The sequence below is a fragment of the Convolutriloba macropyga genome, chromosome 6 (assembly GCF_964194025.1).
Source record: "Convolutriloba macropyga chromosome 6, txConMacr16.3, whole genome shotgun sequence".
In the NCBI taxonomy this organism is placed as follows: Eukaryota; Metazoa; Xenacoelomorpha; order Acoela; family Convolutidae; genus Convolutriloba; species Convolutriloba macropyga.
In genome coordinates, this window is record NC_134473.1 from 62495702 (window position 1) to 62522479 (window position 26778).

At 34.5% G+C, this 26778-nt stretch overlaps 2 protein-coding genes across 6 annotated transcripts in view; one reads left to right on the plus strand and one right to left on the minus strand.

The window, feature by feature from the left end:
* Positions 1–17859, plus strand: part of LOC142341118 (acetylcholine receptor subunit alpha-like) — a 40997-nt gene extending 23138 nt beyond the window's left edge. For 2 of the 3 annotated variants that reach the window (XM_075392005.1, XM_075392006.1), the window contains exons 9-11: positions 14341–14361; positions 15063–15248; positions 17588–17859. In XM_075392005.1, coding sequence (XP_075248120.1) covers positions 14341–14361; positions 15063–15248; positions 17588–17698 — 318 coding nt within the window. In that variant the 3' untranslated portion in view covers positions 17699–17859. The remainder of the gene's footprint in view (positions 1–14340; positions 14362–15062; positions 15249–17587) is intronic. The other variant, XM_075392007.1, reaches the window with a different exon arrangement.
* The window catches only part of LOC142341835 (RUS family member 1-like), a 176175-nt gene that overhangs the window by 62670 nt on the left and 86727 nt on the right, over positions 1–26778 (minus strand). The gene's annotated exons all lie outside the window — the stretch shown is intronic.

Genomic DNA, 26778 nt, shown 5'->3' on the forward strand with positions numbered 1-26778 from the left:
ACTGAGCCGTTTAATTACACAATTTTTGGCATATGACCACAAAAATTAACAACAAAGAAAGGGCAAAAATAAAAAACTGTACCAATTTCCCCAAGAGATCGGTGTCGCAGCCCCTCAAACCATATGTTATGAAAACAAAAATTAATTTCAATTTCAAATGTTGTAAAGTTTTTTTCAGTTAGATTGTTAAATAATGTGACAATATACAAAAACAAAAACAACAGCATATATGGTCTATTATGCACAAAAATCAGGAAATTTTTGTATAAAAACTCGTAGTAACAAAAGCAAGAAAACCTTCTGTTAAAACAATCGGCCGCAAAATTAGTTTTTGTTCTATGAGGAGGAAGGGTTGACCTGCACTTACTGAGAAAAAGCAAAATGTTGACTAAAATAATATAAAAAATTGGCAAGTTCAAAAAATGACTGAGATTTCCTTAAAACAAATACATTCAATAACATAAGAGACATTAGGTAACGACCGAATGAAGAGAAAAGGTTAAATTGCACCTCTAGGAGAAGAAATTTAGATCTTTGAGTGGTTAAACTTAAAAATCAGACTGCCAAAAGAATAACAATTGAAGGCAAAAGATAAGAATTCACTTAAACTTTACTAAAACTCTCCCTCAAAGCCAGAAAAACCCCTTGATTCTCTGAAAACAAGCTGTATCTACATTTGGCTCCAAATTTACGTGAATTGGAGCTGTCATTAACGGAGCCGTGAATAAAATTATTGTCAGTAGTTTGAACTAAAAAAAAGCAAAATATTTAAAAAAAAAAGACAGCATCAAAATAAAAACCAAAAAGTCTCTGATTCTATGTGTCCAAGATATTATCAAAACCTCTCCCTGATTTTGTCGCGCGCCCAGCAAACCGAACAAGTGTTCCAATTATTTGCTAATTAGACCAATTGTTGAGAGTTGAATTCTTCAAATATTGAAAAAGAAGATGCATTTTGTATAATTATTGAGTTAAATCTGCAAAAAAACGGCAAAGTTTTAATTCCCGAAGACTTTAACACGGCGCCTAATTGCAACTAGACATTTTTTGTGTTAAAGTTTCCAGGTCACTAAGTGTGGCAAACTTTAACAAAGTTGACCAAAAAGCATGTTTTGTGCCATTTTGATGAAAAAAGTTTGAATTTTAAAAATTTTATCATAATTTTTTTGTCAAAAAAACTCAAATCAACCAATTAAGCAACGCCCTTTTGTACCTAACGTTAACAACAAAACTCTGCCGTTAAAAATTTTAACATATTCCGAATTAAATTAGCGAAATTTTGCCAAATTTTAGCAAAAATTACTGAAAATGTGAACGAAAACAGTCAAATGTTCACATAATTTAAACCTCGATAACTCGCTGTAAGAAACTAAAATCGAAAAAATCTCTTCAATTCCGTATTTTACGCTGGTTGGGGCATTTTAATGATACCACTCACAATTCTCCACGAAGAATATATCGGTCGGCCAAAATTGATTGAACAAAAAAACACAGTTGAGTATATAGTTCCTCCCTCACCACTAAAATGGGGTTCGGAACAAAAACGAAAACTACACAAATAATTGGACTTGACAGCAAATTAAATCCAGAAATTGAAATCCACTGAGTTCATTGCGTCGGTTGAAGATCTTATTTTTCATCTTTTAGTTGTCAACTGAACTTCAAAATGTCTAAAAACTAATACATAATCAATAACAGTTTTTAATCTTTAATGCAACAATTTGCGGCTTTTTTTTTGACCGGGTTTGTAAACAATAGCTTTGCAATTTTTTATTGTTTTCTCATTTTATCAATCGTAATTACAAACGCCGCTGTCTCTGTTGAATTATATGTTGTGAAAAATGGTAGTAAGTTTGTTTTCAATTCCCTTGATTTAAATTATTTCGAATTGGCTCAACATCTACATAGTTTTTAGTTATACGACGAATTTAAATTAGAGATATCTTTTCTGACACTTAATTTTCTTAAATCCAAAATAATTCAACAATTTTTTTATTTACCACCTCATGCAAATTTCACAACTGTAGCCAAATATCAGTCATATGCAAGCCAGTCCGAATGAATCAATTCACCTAGAATCATCTGTAATTTCAAAAATTAATATGAATCACATTTCATTGTTAGTTTTAATACATATAATTGGGTCCAACCGGAGCATTTTCCACAACATTTACTCTTGTCATTCAGTAAACTCTCTGTTGTACAATGAAACCAGCGTTATCTTTCTTTTCTATTGTTCCGTACCTAATTTACCATTTCGTTTGCCAATTTCCATTTAAAGTTCTAGTTCAATTTATTTTCTATTCAACATTTGTTTATGCCTGTGATGTTTCATTCATACTTTTTCATTCCTTAATAAATTCCATGTTAAGTCCGTTCCTACTTCTGTTCTTTCCGTGATATCAGCATTTTGAAATTGTTCACACTCAATAATGTTGGCTGTCTAATCTCGGAACTGCTGCAAAATTAGCCAGTCACGTTAGAACTGTCATAGTAATCATTTATAACTTTTTCTTCCAAATCACGCCAAGCAAAGACAACCTGCTATGAAATCTAGCTCACAACGAGCCTTTGGAATTAGAATCAAATAATAACCGCCCCACATTTCAAGCGCTCCGCGAATCAGCACTGTGCCAATTCAATCCAGCATTCGCAAAATTAATAAGCTTGATTCGCTCCTCGGTTCAGCATTTCAACCTAGATCAATTGATTAGCTAGAGTTTCCAATTGATTAATCACTAGAGTTTCCTCTCTTAGACTGAGGGTGTTTGACGTGGTTCTGGCAGAAGAATCCCGAAAAACCCTCTGGCAATCAAATCGTTTTTTTGAAAGAAGTTTTCACACAACCACCGTTACGTTGGGAAAAGTGGCTTACGTTGCGTTGGGAAAACCACAGTTACGTTGGGAAAAGTTAAATTTGCAATATTGGCCAAAGAAGGCTTCAATTTGGACTTACTACTCAATCCAAATGAAAGGCAGTAATCTTACCACCTGAGCCTCATTACAAGCAGCCGATTGATGATCCAACCGAGTTGACAGAACGGAAAGAAAATCCCCAAAAGCGCTGCAAAACCTGTCGTGGGCATTGAATTGTCAAAAAGTAATAGACGCTGGAATACTATTTTGTGACCGCCCATAGGACTTTTGTGACCAAAAAGGCGTTTCACTACTGTATCTGAGCATCGATACCGAAGTTAGGCGCAATTTAAGCCGCAAGGAAACAATGCAGTAATAAACGAATTGTCGACGATCGAACAATGGATCATAATGGAAGCAGCATTGGTGAGGCCCCGCAACATGCCCTTTGATAGGTATCTATTGTTTTTGCAAAAATAGAAAAAAGGGAAAGTGCGGAACAATTCTACATTACGCTCAACAATTAGCAAAGAATTGTAGTTTTAAAGACTTTGAGGAGACAATAATTAAAGATATAATTATCACAAACATGTCAGGCGTTGAAATACAACTCCATCTGCTCCGCGAAAAAACTGAATCAAGCCAAGCAATCCAAACAGCAATCAAAGTGGAAAAAGCAGTACTGCAGGAAATAAGAAAAAGCAGTGCTACTGCACTAACAATAAATAGAGTGCAAAAAATTGGTGTTTATTGCCCCGCGATTCGCCATCAACAAACGAATACGAATTTCACTAAGCGAAATGAGTCAAGTCAATGTCACAAATGTAGACCAGCGTGGCAGCTAACTCGCAAACACAACTTTTTTCCATTAGAAAAAGTGCATTAATAGCGGCATAATGAACCATTTTGCAAAAATGCCCCCAAAAACCGAAACAACGAAATATTAACAAAATTATACAAAACATTAAAAATCACATTGACATTTAATAAGGAATTGTAAACAATGTAGAACACTACAATGCAAGATTCATTTCAGACTAGAGCTCGTCAGATGACAACTGCGTTGCAATGATATCAAACAAAACACAGACAACATCGCCCCGCAAAACATGAAGGCCATGATTTTGAATAACCAGGTAACGCTACTCCTCGACTCAGAAAGTGTCTGGTCAATAGTCACAAAAGATCTTGCACAATTGAATGTAGATAACTGCAAGGAAGCAAAATGGGAATCATAAACGAGGAGATACATCAGAAAAACTTCTCAAAACGAACCAGTAAAGACCCTCGGATCAAAAATAGCACCAGCCTAATGTAATAATTGCAGTACAAAAAACGCACACTTTGTGATTGCGAAGAAAAAGTCTACAACTATTGGTTGGACGTGATTTGTTTTTCACTTTGGGAGTGTACATCAAACAAAAACAAACCAGAAAAAGAATAGTAAAGTGTATCAACACTCCAAAACTGATAGAACAACAAACTGCTGAAGAATTTCCCCATCTAATCATCAAAAATTATAAGTCGAAGAACCAGACAGTGTAATGACAATTCCACAAACACTTTCAAGTTCGTCACCAAAGGGGCTAAAGATTTCCTTTAAATATTCAGGACAACGTTAAAAAGGAGTTAGAAACCCTATTACAACAAAGACATTTTGAAAAGTTGATTCGTATTCTGACAATAACTTCATCTCACCAATTGTAATAACAGTAAAAAGACCAACCTAATAAACAAGCACTAGATCCAAAATTAAGAACAAATCATTTCATAAACATAAAAACCAGATGTCCAATGTACATAGCCTGATCCAAATAATTTCATAAAATTTAAGCATAAACGAGGAGCAATGATAGATTTGAAAGACGCTTATAGTCAGTTCAATACTCAATCTACATCCCAAAACGGCACGTCAAAACAATTTTAACATCCTAAGTGGCGATATAACTGCCACGTACCGCTTCAAAACAGTGTTCAAGGGAAACACGGATATGCCAGCCGAATTTTGAAAGGCAACTGATACAACTCTAATCGAACGAACAAACAGATTTTGTTTTTTGGATGACATAATTTTTGTAAGCTGCGGAACATTGGAAGAACACATGACACCAGTCAAGTGCCTTAAAAAGCAAAAAGTACAAGAAAAATTAGACGACAAAAATTTGAGAATGTATCTATCAAAATTTCATTTCACAAAAGACGAGATCGAATGGCTTGGTTACAGATTTACAAAAAGTGGAATAAAACAACTTGATTCAAAAATAAGCACAATTTGATTCAAAAATAAGCAACCTGATTCTTAAAATTGCCCAATAATCTAAAAAATCTAAGATCACTCTTTAGTTTAGTCCACCATCTCAGCAAATTGGCAACACACTTATCAAAATTCAGCCAACCACTTTCTAGACCTTTTTTGATCAAATTGGAGAAATTCCAATAGAACGACAATCACACAAATCATTCTGAAGAAATGAAGTCCTAAATTGCAGAAGCAACTGAAAATGGACATTAAAATCCTAGCCCTGAAATTGCAGTAAATTACACCATTTCACGAAATGGACTACTTGTCGCTTTGGAACTAATGAAACAAGAAGGGTGGACAAGGGTCGATTTAACACCGGGTCTTTTTAAATTCAGTCGAAAAAGGAACATTGTAAACGAACTAGATTTATTGGAGTCGTCTGAGCCATACAGCACTTCAAGTACTGTCCATATGGACAGAAATTTACAGTCGTAATAGAACACCGCGCTCTAATCTCCATAGCGAAGGAGCCATGCTCCAACATGTCATATAAAAGTAGACTCACACGCTGGGTTGATAGGCTGTTGCGTTTCAACTTTGAAATTGCACAATTGCCGGGCATGCGTTTCGGATTGGTCGACTATTTTCCCGTGTACCGTTTCTTTTGAGCGCCCTTATAAACCCTCATGACAAACAATTGATAGTTGCTAAACTTGATTTGATGGAACGGACCGCAAAACGATTTTTACACAAAAAATCTAAATTTGAGTGAAACGCACCGCGTTTACAACCAAAATGTCAATCACTCAACCAAACTGAAATAGTTACGACCCATATTGCTGCGCAAAAAAATTATTTCACGCAGCGGGAAATTTGAGGCCAAAAATAATTTTAAAAAATTCTTAAAACAATGCGGGTGATTCAAGCAAAACTCTTGGACGAGATCATTCCACCAATTTGATTGTTACGAACTAATAAACACAAACACCAGACACTACCAGCCCAGATGCCGCCCAAACACCGAACACAAACCCCACCACGTCAGGGAAAAGCTTCTAGCCAATTTAATGACGAGATATGCAATCCTCAAAGATTTACGAAAGTGCGTAATCACTGGAAATGAGGAGCGCTGCAAGCAAATCAGCCTGTATTTTTAGTCCTTCTGGCCCGACCTGCATGTGAAGTCAGGTTGCCTTTGTATTGATTACCGCATCGCAATCTCGCGTGCAATCAAAGATGCATACAACGATGTCATTAAAAGCACTCACCCCGGAAGCTTGAGTAAGACATATGTGGCCATCCACGCCTGTTGACCACACATGAACCATGATATCCTGTCCAAAAGTTACAAACGCGCTCCTTGCGTCAAAATAAGTAGAAATTTAAAACCTATAATTCTCTCAACAAAATTTCTACCTATTAGACCGTGCAGTGAACCTAACGAGGAGATACAGAGAGAATTTGGCCGCCCCATTTACATTGAAAAACCAACAAATACAATTCTTAGCCTGTTTAAACCATTTTTTTAAATTTCCCCCAACAAAAGTTTGTGAGCACGCTAACGCTTATAGCATACAAAAGTTTCTTCTACGGTGTGCCGCGCCGCATTCGCTTCGATCAATCTCGATGTCAAGTAACTAGGCAAATAAGCAATTTTCTGCGAACAGCATTATATTGAAATAATTGCGCCGCCAGTAAATGACCACAGAGCAATAGGCCTAGTCGAGAGCCTTATACAAATTATCAAACGTAGGCTCGGATGCATTGAAGAATCAGCTAAACCTAATTTCAACATAAAAACCTCCATAAACCCAATAAATTACCATTTAGGTTTTTGCAAACAGTGAACACTAAGAATTCCAAATTCGAGGCTCGTTGCGAAGACGTCCGAAGAAGCCGCTGAGCAAAATGAGCACTAAAGGTAATATGTCTCAGTTCTCTTAAAAAAATGTTATTAAAAATTGTTTAAAACAAAATTTTGTGGTATGTACACAGCTATGCCAGGCAAAAATTTTACTGCGAACAAAACCAGAAGAGTCAGTACAATTAATGCCCGCCAAAAAGAACCCAGCACACAAGCTGGCACCTTCAAGATTTTTATGAGGTGTTGGAACCTTGATCGACAGTGGTCAAACAGGATGATTATACCTTTGTAATAAAAAACCTGGCAAAATGAAGAGGAGTCAAATAATCCGACATGGACAAGTTTGGCTTCAAGGACGAAAAAACACGCCGCTATAAATCTACAAAGATTGCAGACCAAAAACGCCAAGAGGCAGAGTGACAGAGAACAAGATAACTTAGCATTCCTGGAATTTATGACAAAAAATAAAGTGAGTCTGGAAAATAAAATTCATGCAGTCAAGCCGATGACACAAGTGCAAATTAGTAAATAAAATAAAAGGTATCACGCGCACTGTGAGTACGCTTGCCGGTAAAGCCACTTCCTCCCCCGCCACCCTTGCTAACAAAAAACCTCAAGGCCCCAGAGTTTCTGATAACATTCGCCCATGCAGAGCCGAGACGAAGCAAATGTTCAAGACGAGAGCCTGAGTCAGAAGAGTCAACAGTCTCATGCCCTGCCCAAATAGCCGTCTCAGAACAAGCGAGCGAACAAACAACAATCTACCCTTTGCAGAGGGCAGCACATCTGGGTTTAGGCCAGTTGCTCGGCGATCAACAGTTGTTGAAAGAATTCAAACTCTCGCAGAGCGAAACCCGCCTCAAGGCAGCCGATTCAAAGTCGATGTAATCACTTCGCAAATAGCTCCAGCGATGCAAATATAGGAACATGAATTTTAAAAACAAAATAAACACATATATTTTTAGTAGCTAAGAAGTATATATATTGTTATCTAAATTTCTGTCATCAAACCATCTTTATAAAACAAAAAATTTAGCAACAATTAATTTTTATTTTTTGTAAAAAAATTATGTGGTTCTTATGTACCAAAGCTATCCTTTTTTTATCATTCCGTAGCTAATTTTTCATTTCAATTGCCAATTTCCACTTATAGTTCCAGTTCAATTTGCACTCTATTTAAATTTGAATTATGTCTGTGATGTTTTTATTCATACTTAGTCACTCCTGAAAACTTCCACACTTTAGTCTGTTCATGCTTCTGTTCATTCCGTGATGTAAACGTTTTGGAATTTTTCGATCTCATATCTTGTTAGTTGTCTGATCCTGAAACTGCTGTTTACCTATTTAGTCATATTAGAACTGTCGCATTGATCATATGTAACTATTACTTCCTTACTTTGTTTTCTGTTCGTCAGGCGAATACAATCTTTTAATAAACTCGCTTAATTGCTCGGCGGTTGGCAGTACGTTCTCAAAAAATAATAAGCCAGATTCACTCTACGCATCAGCACCGTGTCAATTCAATCCAGCATTCGCAAGTTCAATAAGCCTGATTCGTTTCGCGATCCAGTATATCAAAATAATTCAACTGATTGGCGCCGCGAATTACCATAGTTTACTCTCGTGCAGTAAGCGTGTACAAAATCTGTGCTGATTAACCGTGCAATTGTAGTTTTTTTGCCTACTGCCACGCAAACTTGTTGTGGCTTTGAAAACGATATATCACTTCTCAGCTCAATCTCTGTTATTTTAAACCATAACTTGCTGTACTTTGCTTACAAAGTGACCCACTAGTAATGGCAAATATAATTGTATAGTTGCTAATATTCGGATATCGTGAGGAATGGTTAATACGGCATGTCGCTTATTTTTAATTTTGGTCGCTAAACTGTTGTGATTGGTTCAGATTGATCCAAATTTTGCAATTTTTGCAAAAACTTATTCAATTAAAATTTTTTGATATCCGATTTTGCTAAGGTTTTGTCACGACTCAAAAAGCATTGACAAACAGAATTATCTGCGTAAATTTTCACGGCTTAAAGTCTCTTTTTTGCTGTCAAGATTTTGTTAGTATATAAATTTATGTCAAACAAGGAGGCTGGATAATGTGCGTTCAAACATAATGTACCGACCCCACTTATCCAAATTCTTGACTTAATTGGCTAATAATTGAGGAAAAGGGAAAAAACTTTTAAAAGTGTACATACCTTCAACAACGCACTAATGGAATAAAATCATGAAACGTTAGAGTGCCGATGAAACTTGTTGTTAATAGGACTACTAGAAATGACAGTCCTGAAAACCAAATAACAAACAACTATTACGACTACAATTCGATGTATATACTGAAAAAAATTATTATAAAATCAACTCTGTATCAGAACAAACCTAAACAAAACAAAATAACCTCTACTTTATAACAAAAGACATAGGACCTGCCCTCAATGCGACTGGGCAACAGGTCAATTAAAAAGAGGTAAAAGGTGCGAATTTCAAACAAAAAATCTATTGTTGAAAATATTTAGTTTCCAAGTGATTAAAAACATTTGATATTAACTGAAATCACTGGGAGGTTCATTATCAACTCCATAGAAATTATTTGAGGCCTGGTTTTATCCCCTGTACGTCACTTGACTACACAAAAGAAGGACAAATATCGGTAAAATAAGGAGGTTCAATTAAAATTTGCCCAAAAATGGCAGTGAAGCCAATAAAACCAAAAATATGTCAGTTAAAATTAATTCGAAAGTTTGCGCCGATTTCCAATTGTGCAAAAGTTCAAAACCAATTGAACCCACCCCTGATTGTAAAACTTAAAAAAACAATTAGCCTATGAAATATAGCGATTTATAGGAATCACAAACAGTTTATGAAATCTCGTATCAATAAAGCTAAAAAACGAATGGTTCATACTAACAGCGTTATAAACACTACATTATAGCCCAATTGAAACTGGTTGTTATCTGTCTTTACAGAGAATAAGCTACAAATCGACCAAAAATGATTTAAGAAATGGCCGAAGCTCTAAAATACAATTATTTTGGTGAAAACGATTACTTATAGGAAACAAAAAATTTCAGCTAAAAGAGCCAGTTTAAATTGCGACACCTTAAGAAGCCAACTACGCTGATTATTGATGTGGTGAGGTCACTAGACTACAAAATAGCAACAAGCACAGGAGAAAGCTAAAATTAAGAAATATTTGTTTTTTACCACCGTGTTGAAGGCAGTACAATTATAAGATATTATCTGCAAGAACTTTAAATCATCATTTGCTTCTCATCTAAATATCAACGGGTCATCTTTGTAAAAGAACAACGTAGAAATGACTTAAAAACAAATCCAAAAAATCAATATTGTTGACAAATTGAAAACTTATAGAATGATGTGGTAGAAATCGTCAGTCACAACATGTAGCCAACAGAGAAAATAACGTTTGTATTTAAAAGTTGTTAGGACATTTTATTAAAAACGTTGAGTTACATGATGGTTAAATTGCAAGCAAAAGGAGACATTTGAAGAAAAAATTGCTTATCTTGTGTTTCAAAGTTTAATTGAAAGTCAGTAACAAATTTAGCTAATAACCAAAATCTCTAATTAGGCTCAATCATACGTCTTGGAGAAGCAATTGAGACCTATTATTATTATCAGTATATGTTATCAACTACGAAAAAAAAGACAAACACAGGCAAAAACAAAAAAATCAGCCCATAAAAGCAAAAACTAGTCGACAATAACAATAAAAGCAGTGACATGCGCCTCTTCCAACACTTCATGTTTCGAAAAATGCGTTTGCTCAATTGGGCCTGTCAATAATGTAATAATTCTGAAAAGAAACAAAACAATCATTTGAAATGAGCAATCATTGAAAACTTGTAGTTTCATAAACCAGAAAGCACTAGTTATAGATAAAACTGTTGCAGACAGCGACTGTTAATTCACAGGAAGAGCATTTTGTCTAGTCTTTATTGAGACTGCGCCAGAATTTGAGAGAAATAGGATAAAATGATGGCCAATTTCAAAAATTGAACAACATTTTTTGAAAACAAATATGTTCAAAGTCAAGAGGGACATTAGATAACAACTGAAGGCGTTGTCTAGGTTCATTTAAAGCTCATAAAGAAGCCAATTGGATCTTTGATCGGGTGGACTCCCTCATTGCACTACAAAAAGTATAACAAATAAAAACAAAACGTCAGAAATTTGTAAAGGTTTTGGAAAACATTTGGTCATAGCAAAGAAAAACCCTGAGCTGAACTCTGAAACCATAGTATGCGTTTGTTGGGCTTCATTATTGGTAAATTGAGCCGTGATTTGAATTTTTGTCAATAATTTTTGTCAACAAATGAGCCTTGATTTGAAATTCTTCCGCAATAAAATTCAAATTGTTTTTCCTCCCTATGGTCCATGATGAGATCAAGACCAGTCCTGATATTGTTGAACGTCTAACAAAACACTTTATTGTTCAAATGGTTGCGAATTAGGTTAAATTTCAAATAAAATTTTTCAGCATGACAACAGTAAGTCAGGCATTTTGAATATATATATATATATATATATATATATATATATATATATATATATATATATATATATATATATATATATATATATATATATATATATATATGTATATATCGATTTAAATTTGCGAAGACTCGGCGAAATGGTAAATCCAGAAGAATCTAAAAGCCAGCGGAAGTACAATTAGCTCTCTTTTTGAGCTCACAAAAAATTTCTAATTTTCTAAAACTTAACATAAATTTTAGTAGAAAAAACTCGAATTGAACAATTCGGCAGCCCTCTTCTATCTATAAAGATAAAACCAATAACACTACCGTTAACAGTTTTTAAATATTTCAGCAAAGTTGACAAAAATGGGGACAAAAATTACGGAAAGTTTGAACGCAAGCAACGTAATTCGGGCACAGGTAATTCACAAAATTTAAAATTTTGACAACTCCCTGTAAAAAGCGAAATATAAAAAAAATTTTGAATCTGTAATCTACGGTGGACGGGTTTTCTAGTGATACCAATCACAACTCTCTACGATTATTATATCGATCAACCGAAATTGACCTAATAAAAAACCCATCTGAGCATATAGTTCCTCCGCCCTCTAATTAATTTTAATGATAAAGCTGAGAAATCTGTTGATGAAAAATTAAGCGCCGTTTTATTACCATGAAAACATGATTAGGTTGTTTTATATTTAAGTTAATTAAATAAAAAAGGGAAAGGAAAATTAAAATAAAAGGAAAATCTGAAACCATAGCAGAGTTGTAGTTTCTATCAATAAATAATTATCCAGTTTTATCTCGTTTTTATTTTTAGCTGGACCCACATTGCTGTGAGGTAAATGTTCAAACATGCATTGGTTCGCTTCCGCTGTATTTGGGGATGTATTCCCGTGTCAAATCAAGCTCTTATCCCGTGATCAAATGGATTTCAATAAATCATCACACTGTATTCTCATGGCAATTCTTTTGTTTAAAAGTTGTTAGGACATTTTATCAAAGACGTTGAGTTACATGATGACTAAATTGCAAACAAAAGGAGACATTTGAAGAAAAAATGGCTTATCTTTTGTTTCAAAGTTTAATTGAAAGTCAATAAAACATTTAGCTAATAACCAAAATCTTTAATTAGGCTCAATCATACGTCTTGGAGAAGCAATTGAGACCTATTATTATCAGTATATGTTATCAACTACGAAAAAAGACAAACACAGGCAAAAACAAAAAAATCAGCCCATAAAAGCAAAAACTATTCGACAAAAACAATAAAAGCAGTGAAATGCGCCTCTTCCAACACTTCATGTTTCGAAATATGCGTTTGCTCAATTGGGCCTGTCAATAATGTAATAATTCTGAAAAGAAACAAAACAATCATTTGAAATGTGCAATCATTGAAAACTTGTAGTTTCATAAACCAGAAAGCACTAGTTATAGATAAAACTGTTGCAGACAGCGACTGTTAATTCACAGGAAGAGCATTTTGTCTAGTCTTTATTGAGACTGCCCCAGAATTTGAGAGAAATAGGATAAAATGATGGCCAATTTCAAAAATTGAACAACATTTTTTGAAAACAAATATGTTCAAAGTCAAGAGGGACATTAGATAACAACTGAAGGCTTTGTCTAGGTTCATTTAAAGCTCATAAAGAAGCCAATTGGATCTTTGATCGGGTGGACTCCCTCATTGCACTACAAAAAGTATAACAAATAAAAACAAAACGTCAGAAATTCGTAAAGGTTTTGGAAAACATTTGGTCATAGCGAAGAAAAACCCTGAGCTGAACTCTGAAACCATAGTATGCGTTTGTTGGGCTTCATTATTGGTAAATTGAGCCGTGATTTGAATTTTTGTCAATAATTTTTGTCAACAAATGAGCCTTGATTTGAAATTCTTCCGCAATAAAATTCAAATTGTTTTTCCTCCCTATGGTCCATGATGAGATCAAGACCAGTCCTGATATTGTTGAGCGTCTAACAAAACACTTTATTGTTCAAATGGTTGCGAATTAGGTTAAATTTCAAATAAAATTTTTCAGCATGACAACAGTAAGTCAGGCATTTTGAATATATATATATATATATATATATATATATATATATATATATATATGTATATATATATATATATATATATATATATATATATATATATGTATATATCGATTTTAAATTTGCGAAAACTCGGCGAAATGGTAAATCCAGAAGAATCTAAAAGCCAGCGGAAGTACAATTAGCTCTCTTTTTGAGCTCACAAAAAATTTCTAATTTTCTAAAACTTAACATAAATTTTAGTAGAAAAAACTCGAATTGAACAATTCGGCAGCCCTCTTCTATCTATAAAGATAAAACCAATAACACTACCGTTAACAGTTTTTAAATATTTCAGCAAAGTTGACAAAAATGGGGACAAAAATTACGGAAAGTTTGAACGCAAGCAACGTAATTCGGGCACAGGTAATTCACAAAATTTAAAATTTTGATAACTCCCTGTAAAAAGCGAAATATAAAAAAAATTTTGAATCTGTAATCTACGGTGGACGGGTTTTCTAGTGATACCAATCACAACTCTCTACGATTATTATATCGATCAACCGAAATTGACCTAATAAAAAACCCATCTGAGCATATAGTTCCTCCGCCCTCTAAAGTGGGCCGGAATAATTAGTTTTAATTATAAAGCTGAGAAATCTGTTGATGAAAATATAAGCGCCGTTTTATTACCATGAAAGCATGATTAGGTTGTTTTACATTTAAGTTACTTCAATAAAAAAGAGAAAGGAAAATTAAAATCAGAGGAAAATCTGAAACCAGAGCAGAGTTGTAGTTTCTATCAATAAATAATTATCCAGTTTTATTTTTAGCTGGACCCAAATTGCTTTGAGGTAAATGTTCAAACATGCATTGCTTCGCTTCCGCTGTATTTGGGGATGTGTTCCCGTGTCAAATCAAGCTTTTATCCCGTGATCAAATGGATTTCAATAAATCATCACACTGTATTCTCATGGCAATTCTTTTATTTCCCAGATCATAGTGCTTTTAGTAATTCATTACTGAATCATGACATCTCAATGTTGAAACTTTGCAATGTCCAGACTCCGGTCAAGTCAGTTTTCGCATCTAATGTCTAGACTCAGGGCAGATCAGTTTATCAGTTTCCTCATCTCTGGGCATATTTTGGACAAATATTTAGCTTATTCGTAGAAATGATGCGTCAATTTTTAGATCTACTGTATAAAGCATTATTACCCGACCAAACAGTGGCATAAAGAGGCCATGACCGATTCAAGAAGAAAGTTGACCAACAGTGACCCCTACCCCCTAAAATCTAAGAATTCGAATAAACCGAAGCTCTCTCTTTCTTTCCATACCAAACATACGGACAGTTTCTTACGTGGAGAACAAACTACCGAACATTTCTTGTGTCGTTTTTGTTCGGTCTTCTCGAGTAGGGCAATTCCTCGACTTTTTGAAGTCTTTTCATCAATCGGGATACAAACTTAGCTTGACGCCTCAAACGGAAAATATCCAAATATGCAAATGACAGATAAGTTTACTCTTGAGTTGGATTCAGATGTTGATTCAGGTGTTGATGACGTCACTTCGGAACCTGGAGATGAGTGCGAAGGAGTGGGCTCTGAAGGAGAGGGAAGACCTCTCAGAGCACTTCATAAAACTGGAGTGGGAAATCATCGCTCAGATTTTCGACCGTCTTCTCATGATCGCATTCACATTCATCTGTTTCATTTGTGCAATCGTCTTCAAACTCAGGGTAACAGCCTCCACTATCACATCTAGCATTATTTTTTTTATACTTTCACGGATAAAAATTGAATTTTATGTATCAAAAGAAATAAAATAGAAAACTGTGTAATAAAATAGAAAATGAAATAGAAATCTTTATAATTTTGAATTGTTTTTGGTCGGCCCTTTTGTTATTCTCTTGAGTAATTTTTTCATGCTTGAGTTTTTGATTTTTGAACGACCTACATTGCTCTTCAGAAGTTAATTCAATTGACTGATTGTAAAAGAATAATTAACAAGGAAATGATAGCCAAAAGGTTAATGAGTCAGTCAACTACGACTTAGAGCTGAGGTGCAAACCCCTTCTTGGGAGGAAATTTTACGACAATCAAAAAATTTTGCAATCTAAAATTCTGAATTAAATAGCCCTAGAGCTGTCGTTCTAGAGCAATTTATCCTCCGACTTAAGTCGGTTTTTGTTTCAAATATGATCCGGAAGCCACAATGGGACTGAAGATTGGTACTTTTAGTCACGTGGATTGACATGTAAAGGGTCACCCGTTGGTTACAGTTGTGAAGTATGTAAGTTGGAACTGAAAAAAATCTGGAAAGAAAAATCTACGCGTTATGAAGACGTTAATATACTACTCGCAAAAACTACATTAGACAGCATAGGAGGAAGTTTTAAACGAATTATATGACAATTTCTCCCAATAGTAATTGCAGATTACATTTTTTTTTACAAGATGGCTACTGAGAAAGTTTTTTGATTTATAAATTACTTTTCGTTTAATTAATTGCTGCTGCAAACATCTCAAAGTGTTATTGTTTAGGGGTTCTCCTTTTTTTTACCATTCAAACAGTTTGAATTGTATGGGGGCGCTGTCGTATTTTACGACTCGATGAGCAGTATTTGAGTTAGGTCTTTTTAAATCAACAATTATCTAGAACGAAATTGATTTAGGAATGTGATTTCATAGCTGATCAAGCGGTTTTTCATTCATGTCACCATTTTAGAGAAATCAAGAATTTGTGTTGTAAAAAAAATTCTCAAAAAAAGCGAACGTGTAAGTTCACGTGCGTCTTTTTAAAGCAGTTTTTTTACGAATTGCCAATTATGTTTTATTCATTGAGTGATACCAAGAGTACTGATGAGTGTTGTTATTTAATTATATGCAAAATTAGCATATGGAGACAAAATCAATTTATTTCATCTTGTCATTAAAAGTCTGTTTATGCTAGCTTTCCTTATGTCGTTTCCGAAATTCTTTCGGCAATGTTTTCTTTGAGATCTGTTTACACACACAGTAGAAAGAAAACGGTGTGGTATTCTTGCTCGTTGTATTTTTGTTGACGTACGGAAATTTCAATAGAGTCCTTTTACGGTGGTTTTTTTTCTAAGTGCTTCTCCTAATTGTTTCAATTTTTCAATTTTTAGTTCCAGTTTTAGTAGTTAGTTTTCCAGTTAATTAGTTTTTAGCCAATCCTAGTTCTTAGTCAATGGTTTTTTGTTTAGTCAATGGAATTTCTCTGGATTGTATTTCGTGACTGCTCTATTTCGTGATTGTATTTCGTAAGTTTTTTATCTGTTTTGTTTTACCCCTAAGTCACCATTTAACCTTATAGTTCTGACTTATCTCACTCAATGTGTCAATTGAATGTAACTTATGATAATAAAACAAATTTACGTAAATTTGGTTATGGTCAAAAGCGAAATCAAAGAAACGGGATAGAGCAACAAAGTCCGTGCACTACGACCTAGTAAATTCTGTAATCAAAATTACTTAGAGTCTAACCAGTTTTAGTATTTAGCTTGTCCCCCTATTTAAAAGCATAACTAGCCAGATTTAACGAACTTAACAAAACTGCGGGCGAAAATTGAATACTTTTTCACATCTAGAAGAAAATTAGTCATTCGTCAATTTTTCTCAAAGTGTCTCAATGCCAACGTCAGCCAGTGGGGCAACAGCGGAATTTTTCGGGCAATCTGCTTGCTATGTTCCATCAAGAAGTTCTATGAGTGAATATTAGAATAATTGACAATTTTATCACTCAAAACTCAAATTTTGGTTTTGGGCAAAATGTACCGTTTGCAACACAAAGTTTTATTTTTTTATGCATAATATGGATCTATTCTGTTTCGCCCCCCCCCCCCAGCTTAGTGAGCATAAATTTTTTATGACCCCCAGGCGCACGTGCTATTTTCTTACATAGTAACGTGCTATATAACAGCATATAATTTGTAACTGGGGGTCATAAAAACACTGTGGGGGGGGGGGGGCGAAACAGAATAGATCCCATAAAATATGGGACATTTAAGGTTAGCCGTAGAAATAAACATGCAACGAGGCACTTGATCTTGCTTAGGTTTACTATGGCGAGAAGGCAGCTCTTGAGAAGTTCCCCAAAACAACAGAAGCACCAGAATACTACTACTATTACTACGACTACGACTACGATTACGATTACACTCAGTAGAACAAACCAACAAGTGCCATTTATTCAACGTCAAGGATAATTTGGTTATTAAAAATCTGACAAAAGAGCCGTAGCATTCTAAAAGTTTTAAATGAGCAGTTATGATTTCTAAAATTGAGCAGAACATGCACTTTTATTTTAATTTACGTTGATTTCGTCAATATTTATTCTCGATAGTCGCTGATTCAAGGAGAGAGTACAGATAATTTAGCTCTTTCTTGAAGTAATACTCTAAAACTGTCCAATCTTTGGCTGAGAGGTCAGTTTATGACAAGACAGTGGTCCACTGACATTTGGTATGAAATGATTGCAGTTGACAGTGCACCTGTAAAAGTAGTTGACCCAGTATGAATAAACTTTGGAACAACTAAAATGGTCGGAGACAAAAAGTTAAAGACCGAAAATAGGGACACACATCTAAAATTGATGCATGGTCACAAAATGAGGTCCACAACCCAAGACAGCAATGGATTTGCCACACGTACTTTGGTAGTGCACAGTGGTGCGACCAAGTTCTTAGTCTGGGCAAAGTTTAGGTCACTCCATCCCGTTTGCCCCATGCTTGAGTTTGGTCTGAGGGAACAAACTTTATAAGAAACACATTTTTCGCTAAGATTTTAACTTTTTAAAAAAGGAGAGGTTTTCCTCTACTGATATTTGAGCCTCTCTCAAATTTAATTTCATGTTCCATGTTTCTGACTATACCCGGGTCGAGGTTTTTGGGTAAATTTTTGTAAGAAATGCGGTGATCGCGGTGAAAATAAATATTTCACCGCATTTCACCGCATTTATTACAAAAATTCACCGCAAAATTCACCACATTTCTTACAAAAATTCACCGCATCGACGTTTGTGGCAAATTAATGTAAGAAATGCGGTGAAAGCGGTGAAAAAAATAATTGACCACATTTCACCGCATTTCTTACAAAAATTCATCGCGAAATTCACCGCATTTCTTACAAAAATTCAACGCATTTGCTTTCCAACGTTTAATCAATCCGATTTAATTTCACAAGAAATACCGAATAAGCAAGTGAGAGTTGGCGCAGCGGAATAAGCAGGTGAAGGCATGGGGGAGGTTAGAGGTTCGAACTCGCGTGGGGACAATTCTTTTTTGTAAGAATACTGAGAACGCGGTGAAAATAAATAATTCACCGGGATTCACCGCATTCACCGCAAAAAGATGTAAGAAATACGCGGTGAAAATTATTTTTTTCACAGCATTTCTTACAAAAATTCACCGCCAAACCTCGACCCGGGTAACTTGCATCTTTTGCATCGGAGGAGTGTAATAGCCCTTTCCTATCTGGGTAACAATGCAAAAAAGTAAAGTCGATCTAAATGTGCTTATTGTGCAAAAGTCCATTCCAATACAATAAATTTAAAAAAAACAATACATTGAAGCAAAGTACTTGATATCGGATCATGAATGCATGAAAGTCTGGTGAACGCACGAAAGTCTGGACAAAAGCACTTTTCGCCTGGGACGGTCTGGAATACGTGGTACCGTCTGGGACTTCAGCCTGGGGTTCTGTCATTATTGCCTACCAAAAAAAAAATGTGTTCTTTGATGACGATGCTGAGAAAATCATTTCCTTCAGGGATTTTTTTCACCAATTTTTTAGCAGTCCACTGTTGTCCCTTGCAAGCAGATGAATTCAACAGCTTTTAACAAGAAGTTTTCCGGCTGCAAAACAGATTGTTCAAAGCTATCAATCACTCAAACTTGATTTAAATGTGGAGAAATGTTAACCTCAAAAAAGCACTAAGACATATGGCACCTATCATGAGATATTGAAGTCGAACTGTCGTTTGATGTCATGCTGACAATTTGCGAGCCGAAAAACTACAAATCATAGCAACATATATCTTTTTAAAATAAATTTTGTATAAATTTTGAGTATTGAGCAGCAGAATATCTAACATTCCAGATAGCCTCATAGCGTCTCAAGACTAAATGAAATCTTAAGGCTTACCTGACTAACTAAAGCTCTATGTCTTTAATCTGTTACTCTCCGATAGGAGTATTAGTAGACGATGCAGGGGTCCCAATTCTACAGTCTAAACTATGTCTCAACCTATAATTCACGAGAGGAGTCGAGAAAGAGAGAGAGAGAGAGAGAGAGAGAGAGAGAGAGAGAGGGAGATGCATGTTATTGTTATATGAGGTCTGACTCTAAAAGTAACCAGCTAAAAGAGTGAAGGCATAAAAGCAGTGAAAATTGGAAAGGGCAAAAGTACATTTCAAACCAATCACAATACGGTTTTTAAAGTGAGTTAGATCTGAATTTATTTGTCTTTTAAAATACATTTTTGAATTAGATATTTTGATACCAACCAATATTGACTCCATCTTTCCAGTTTTTTGAGTTTTTCAAAAGTTTTATTTAGTATATTCTGCCCTTTCTTTTTACTTCTTTCTTGTAGATTCGTCAGATGGTGCCTACCTCGGAGAGGATTTTGAGCATCAACAACCACGAAATTATATTTTCCATCATTTCATGGGTTGGCTATCCTAAAAACTGTCTGAGTGAGATGGTGAGTCCCACGAGACGCCGGTGTGCAATGCATCAGACAAAATTGAAGTCTTCTCTGCACTGGAGAAATGAGTGATTGTCTTTTCCTCATCCGTAAATCGACTCACCTGACTTACATGTTTTTAGAATTAAAAGTGTTAGCTGTAAAGTATTTAAAATTTTAGCAAAGATTTATAGTGCTATCGGTGTTTTTGGGTTTTTGGTTCAACTGTATTAAACTCACAAGTAATTCATGTCTTTGAATTTCTTTAGTCTAATTGTTCATGAGGTCCTGTTAAAAAATTTAAGATTTTATATCTTTTTGATAACACTTTTTGTAAATACGTAGGATGACTTCCGGTTGGAAGAGAAAAGTATTGGTATAAACGTTTGTCGTTGTTTTGTGATTTGGTACGGTAGTTAATGACTTTTTGTTTCTAAAGTTTAGAGTCTTAGGTATTATTTAAAATTGCCAACCATATGAATCAAAAGAAAGAGTATCTAAACATAACATTTTCTCTCGAGTTTTTGAAAGAACTAGTCAAGGTGTAGCCGAAAGTTTTCAAAAACATAGACAGGACGCTACATGAATAATGTTCGATTCGTACACATTTCTGTTTGTTCTTTCTTTTTTAGCGTAGCTTTCTATATGCATTGTTCTTTAAATTGCTAGCTATTTATAATTCTTGGAGAGCATGTTAATTGTTACTAGTTTTAGACTACGGATAAGATGGTTGGTATGGATTACATAGTGAATTAGATTGTTTAATTGGTATTATGATGATTGTTAATAATACTTGTGAATTTTTTTAATTCGTTGCTTTTTTTCAAAAAGGTTTGAAAAATTTTGTTTCTCACCAATTTTGAAAATGTGTCTTAAAGTGCTACTGAAAGTTGTTTTGATGTTTGGTAAAGTATTGTTTTATTAAGATGTTTCCTGTTAGTTTCAAGTAGAGACACTACTGTGTTTGGTGTTTGATTTCAAGTCAATTTTAATCGTGTCTTTTCTGGTTTGACATGTGGTTTTTACCATAACAATTTTTGTGTATTCCATGTGATTATTACATATAATTGGCCATTCTTTAAAATATTTACATACAATACAGTTACATATTAGTTGCAAGTGAGAATATTAAATGTCATACATGTCTTTTATTTACATTTTCTTATTCTATCAGGTGATGTCTACATCGTATGATAGTTCCTATATAGTACCTTATCGAAGTACTATTGGAGAGGACACTGATGGTACCAAATGTACTAAAATACGCAAATACTTTAATGATTACGCTATACAAATCGACACTAATAGACGTGTTAAACAATTGTACGTGTTAATCTGTGTTGATTACTAACTACGATGATTACTATCTGCGTTGATTACTACCTACGAGGAGGTGAATGTATTAGTACCCATATGGTTATAAATCGTGTTATAAACAAGAAAATTGCAATGAGATTGAAAGTTCTGGCGACCTTCATGAATTGTGACGTTATTGATGATGAAGTTATAAACGAAATTATAAATAATGACATTTATAAATGATGACATGAATTAATAAAAGAGTTTATAAATGATGGCATATAATTGAGTTATAGCAAGTAGAAAGTTTTGCTAATGGTCAACATTCTAAATGATTTCAATATTGATTGTTTTTTAAATAGGGTCAGTTTGTTTAGAATAATTATCCTTTGTTGTGAATTGTTTGAACTTCTTCATAAAATGTTCGTTGTTTGTCAGGACGTCAGTCAGTGTATCAGAGATTTCGTTGAGATCCAGTTTTATAACCGTTTACCGGACTGCTTTCCTGACTTCTCTCTCAGTCTCGTTCGGGATTCTTCTGCTATATCATTCAATATAGGTCTTAACTCCGTCGTTGGACACACTTCCGTATAAATTGTAAATGTGAAAGTGTGGTACTGTTCGCAGGGTTCTAATTTTTTGAGGGGTACAATAAGTGGTCTCTCGGATTCTTTAAGTGCTCTTTAGGTTGGAAAATGTAATAATTTTTAATTGGGTCATAATTAAGAAATTTTCATGTTTAGTGTTTGTGTTCAATCTGTATTCAAAATCATGAAATAGGGTGAGGTTAATTGATCGTTAATGTTTGTACATAGTTGTTATGTCTGTCAACTCCTCTGTAAACTGTGTAATATACAAGATTATGAATGAGTTTCGTTTCATGTTCACGGAAGTTGTTGTTTTGTATGTCCTTCGGAGTTGGGTGGAAGAAATTGAAACTGAGTTGAAAGAGCTCATGTTCAAACACTTTATATGCATTTAAATCCTGGGATGTTTTTGCAATGGCGTGATCAAAGGTGCAATATGTCGGAATTTGGCAGCGTTATTTAAAATCAAATTGGAAATCTTCTGTCAGGCAATAAAATTGATTTAACATCGGGTAGAGCTATTGATGAATTGTGTCTCTCCCCATGTTCCCTAAACTATAATTTACAGTTTGGGTAGCTTGGGAATGCATTGTTGGGTAGAACTTTTTGATTCTATGTTTAAGGTAGAGTAAGGGTTCAACATATGAAGGCATTTTTGACCAATTCAGTCAAAACAGGAGAGGGTTATAGTGACCTGAACTTGATTTAGCATATTCTGTTGGGTCCAGATGACTAAACAATATAAATTCCTTTATCATATTATCTGGTCTTTGTTAATATATCGACTGGTGAAAAAAGCTTTTAGGAATGCTTGATCGTGGTGTTATTGCTTTCGGAAATCTGAGGTTGTCTGTTTTGAAATTGCTTGTTTGGTTTTCGGCGCGTTGTTGGCGTTGTTCGACAATGGGGTTCTTTCGGGGTTGACCTAATCGATTTTGAATATTAATTGGTACATTGGCTTTTGGTTCATTTGGGGTGGTGGTGGTCGCATTGGTGGGGGTATATAGGCATCGGTGGTTCCTGAGTGTATATTTCATAGTTATTATATGGTTATCGAGGAGTGGTGTAGACTGATGTAATGGTGTTGCTTGGAAAGCTATATTAGCTAGCGTTTTATATGGATTAGATGGATAGTGCATGTCTATTTTCCGTATTCCTTGGTGTTGCATATAGGCTTGTGGTGTTTTAAAATTATCAATTTGTGCTCGCATGCACATTTGTTGACGTTTGTCTGTGCCAGTGCAGCTGAGGAAGAAATCTGGTTGAAATTCGTTGGTGCTATTTGCCAAATTAAAACCTAAACGTAAATTAGTATGAATGAAACATAGATATCAGTTCATGATTATTTTCAAGACTATTGTTTGTTTGATTAGTGTGTGTGCGTGAGTTTGTGCTTACACACTGTTCATGAATAGTAGTACCATGGTTAATTTACTTAAAGGTTTTATTCTAATAATTTACACCTGTTGTTTTCGTGTCGTTATACGAATGAACAGGTGTTTCAGTTAAAGCATTAATCCAGGTGGATAGCGGATCGGATAGGAGAACAGGTGAATTGGTACTGTTATGAATTGGTTGGTTGTGAACAAACGATGAATTGTGAATTAAATATTTTAGATTTGAAATAGCTGATCTTTGATAGCTGGACTTTGATAGATGTTAGCTGTTACAATGTGCAATATTATTGTAATTAAAGCATGCGATATTATAGTGGTGACAGCAAGCGATAAAAATGCGATAGATATTAGGTGTTCGCGAACGGTGAATTGGAAGATAATTGAAAAAGGAGGGGTGACAGAAAGGATACTTTGTATCAGTGCATGTTGGTAGTGTTTATATATTCACAAATATATATATATATATATATATATATATATATATATATATATATATATATATATATATATATATATATATATATATATATATGTGTGTGTAAATTATAACTGAATGTTTGTAGTGTTTGTGTATAAACATGAACTGCTGAATGGGCTAAATGAACGGGTTAGTACTGAATGATTTATTACTGAATAGTTGCATTTCCTCTACGGATGTCACTAATAACGAATGGTTTTTCGTACTCTCGTTTTGTTGGTTAAAACTCATAATTTTTAACTTACCTTGTATCATTTTATGTTACTTCAGTGTGTGGTCTGTCTTCATCATTGCCGATATCTTGATATCTAAACTGAAGCTATACTTTGGTTGTGTTTTTTATTGGCGTTGAGTTTTAAATGTTGGAGGTCAAGTGGTGGTGGTTTTTCAATTCCATTCACTTTTACTGAGGGCATGAAGGCTTGATTCGAATGTTGAAGTTGTGGGTTTTCGTATGCCAGTCTTGTTTCTATTGGTGGGTCTGGCGGTGCCCTAGGGCATTGATAAGGTGTAGGTGTAAGGTTTGGTGGTGGTGTCAGTAAAAGGTTCATCTGAATTATCTTTTCTGGTTATGGTTGCTAATAATTATTTTTGGAATGGTTCAAGTATATACTTACGTTCTGGTAATGATGGTTTGTTGGTGAAAAATTCAAATGTTTTTTTAGTTTAAGCCTTTTTTGGTTTTACGGATGGTTGTTTTTCAATGTTTTTGGTTTGTATCAACGTAAGCGTTACTTTCATCATCATCATTTACGATAAATGGTGATTCGTATATTTTGATGATTTTTTTTGTTTTTTTTCAGATGATTTATAGTTATAGTGGTTTTCATCGTCATTGTTTTTATTACTTTTAGGATCGCCGTCTCCTTGTATTTCTGCTATTAGTTGGGTTAATGTATGGAAAATACTCAAAAAATTCGGCTAATAGTGATTTGGTTACACTAGCTAGTTTATCAACTGTTTATTGTACTGGAAATGTGTTGTTGAATTCAATTACTGCGTTTGTTATAAACAATAAGAAATTGAACATAGCGTACAGGAGAGCTGTTTTTCTAGAATGGACCATACCATGGCCGGCCAAGGTTTGTTATAGTGCAGTCCTATAGCCATTTCAGCCAAAATTGTTTTTTTCCACTAAGCGTTAGATTGATCTATTTTGAAGTCAGCTGAGGTTGTCTCTTCTAAATGTTTTTCGCGTTCTCTCATATACTCTCCGAGAAGGTCTCGTCTTCGTTCTTTTTACTAATTCTTCTCTGCTAAAAATTCCACTTTTTTGTAACTCTCGCTTTGTTTAAACGTATTTCTCATTTCAATTTCTTCTGGTGAAATTGTGTGTAGTTTAATTTGTACTTTAACTTGGTAAGGTGTTATTCTATATCTAGCTGTTCCTCCAGCGTCTACTGAATTAAATTGATCGAAGTTGCTATGAAAACATGGCATTTTTTGCCCTTGCATAGGTTTGTCTTCTTAGTTGGTGTACGTATTGTGATCGTTTTTTGTATAAAATTGGTATTTTATGAAAACAGACTGGTTCGTTTGTAATGTAATGTGGTGATGACTGGTATCGGATTGTCCTTTTGCTCTTCTGTTAAGGCTACTTGTTTTGTGTCTGTTAACAGATTTTTGAGTAGAAGACATAATTTGGAGTAAACTTTGCTCATACAAAGGTCCAATTTCTTTTCGAGGTTTGTTACTTCGTTAACCAAAAAACCGGAGTGAAAATGATTTTTTCTTTGTCTTCATATCTGGTTTGTGTATTTCTTTTCTGTGGTCTATTTTATTTGACTTTTTTATTGTCAAATTTATCTTTAATTTTTTCATTGGCTTCCCTGTTTTCGTATCAAATCTGTGTTCGAATATGATATAAATGTTTCCATATTCCGTACTGTGTAAACGTTTGGATGATCCGAATTGAAATTCTGATTTTGGGTATACTTCAAACTTAGTTGAAACTTGTGACTTTGTATCGTTTACTTGAATTTTTTTGTTAATGATGTTTTTGTCGTGCCCTTGAACTATTTTCCATTCTGCATTCTTTTCTATCTAATATCACTCTTGATATTTTACCATGAAGGCATCAGAACGAATGAGATCAAAAACTTGACAATGTACATGTGGTTTCAAAACTTTGGTCGCCTTAGCTAATGCTGTATTTTGGCATTCTCGTTTACCAACATCACATGTTAATTTGATTCCGTCTATAGATATTTCTTCGGTTTCGAGGTTTAGTAGTATAGATACTTCTCTAATTTCTATTGTCCAGTCTAGAAGTTCTGTTTGATTTTGGTGTCTTCTGCCTCCTGGACGATTGGATGGTGGGTTGAGACTTGCGCTTGTTATCCATAAAGGGTCATTATAGTTATAGGTTAGTCTACCACATTGTGGTGACATTGGTGTTTCTTTTTGTAGTTGGATTCTTTCCCTGTGCATGCTCTACTATTTGTTGAAGACTTGGGTTATAGAAAAAATTAATAGATTTAATAAAAGTACCTGGTTTATGTTGTGGTTGTTATAGTATGTTTAGACTTGCAAGCTCGTTTCGAACATCTTCTGAATCAAGGCCTTTTGATCTTAAGGCATCACAGTAATAATAACTAGGCCTATTTACGCGTATATAATTAGTGTGTTGTGAGCACCAATGTACTTTGTCTACTATGTTGAAGGACACAGCGTTTGCTCTTAATTCAAGTGCTTTTGCTTTGAATAGTAATTGTACTCCTTTTCGTTTCATTTCGAGGTCTATTAGTTTAAATTTGCTTTTACTGATTTTGTTTGGTTCGTAATATTTAATATTACTAA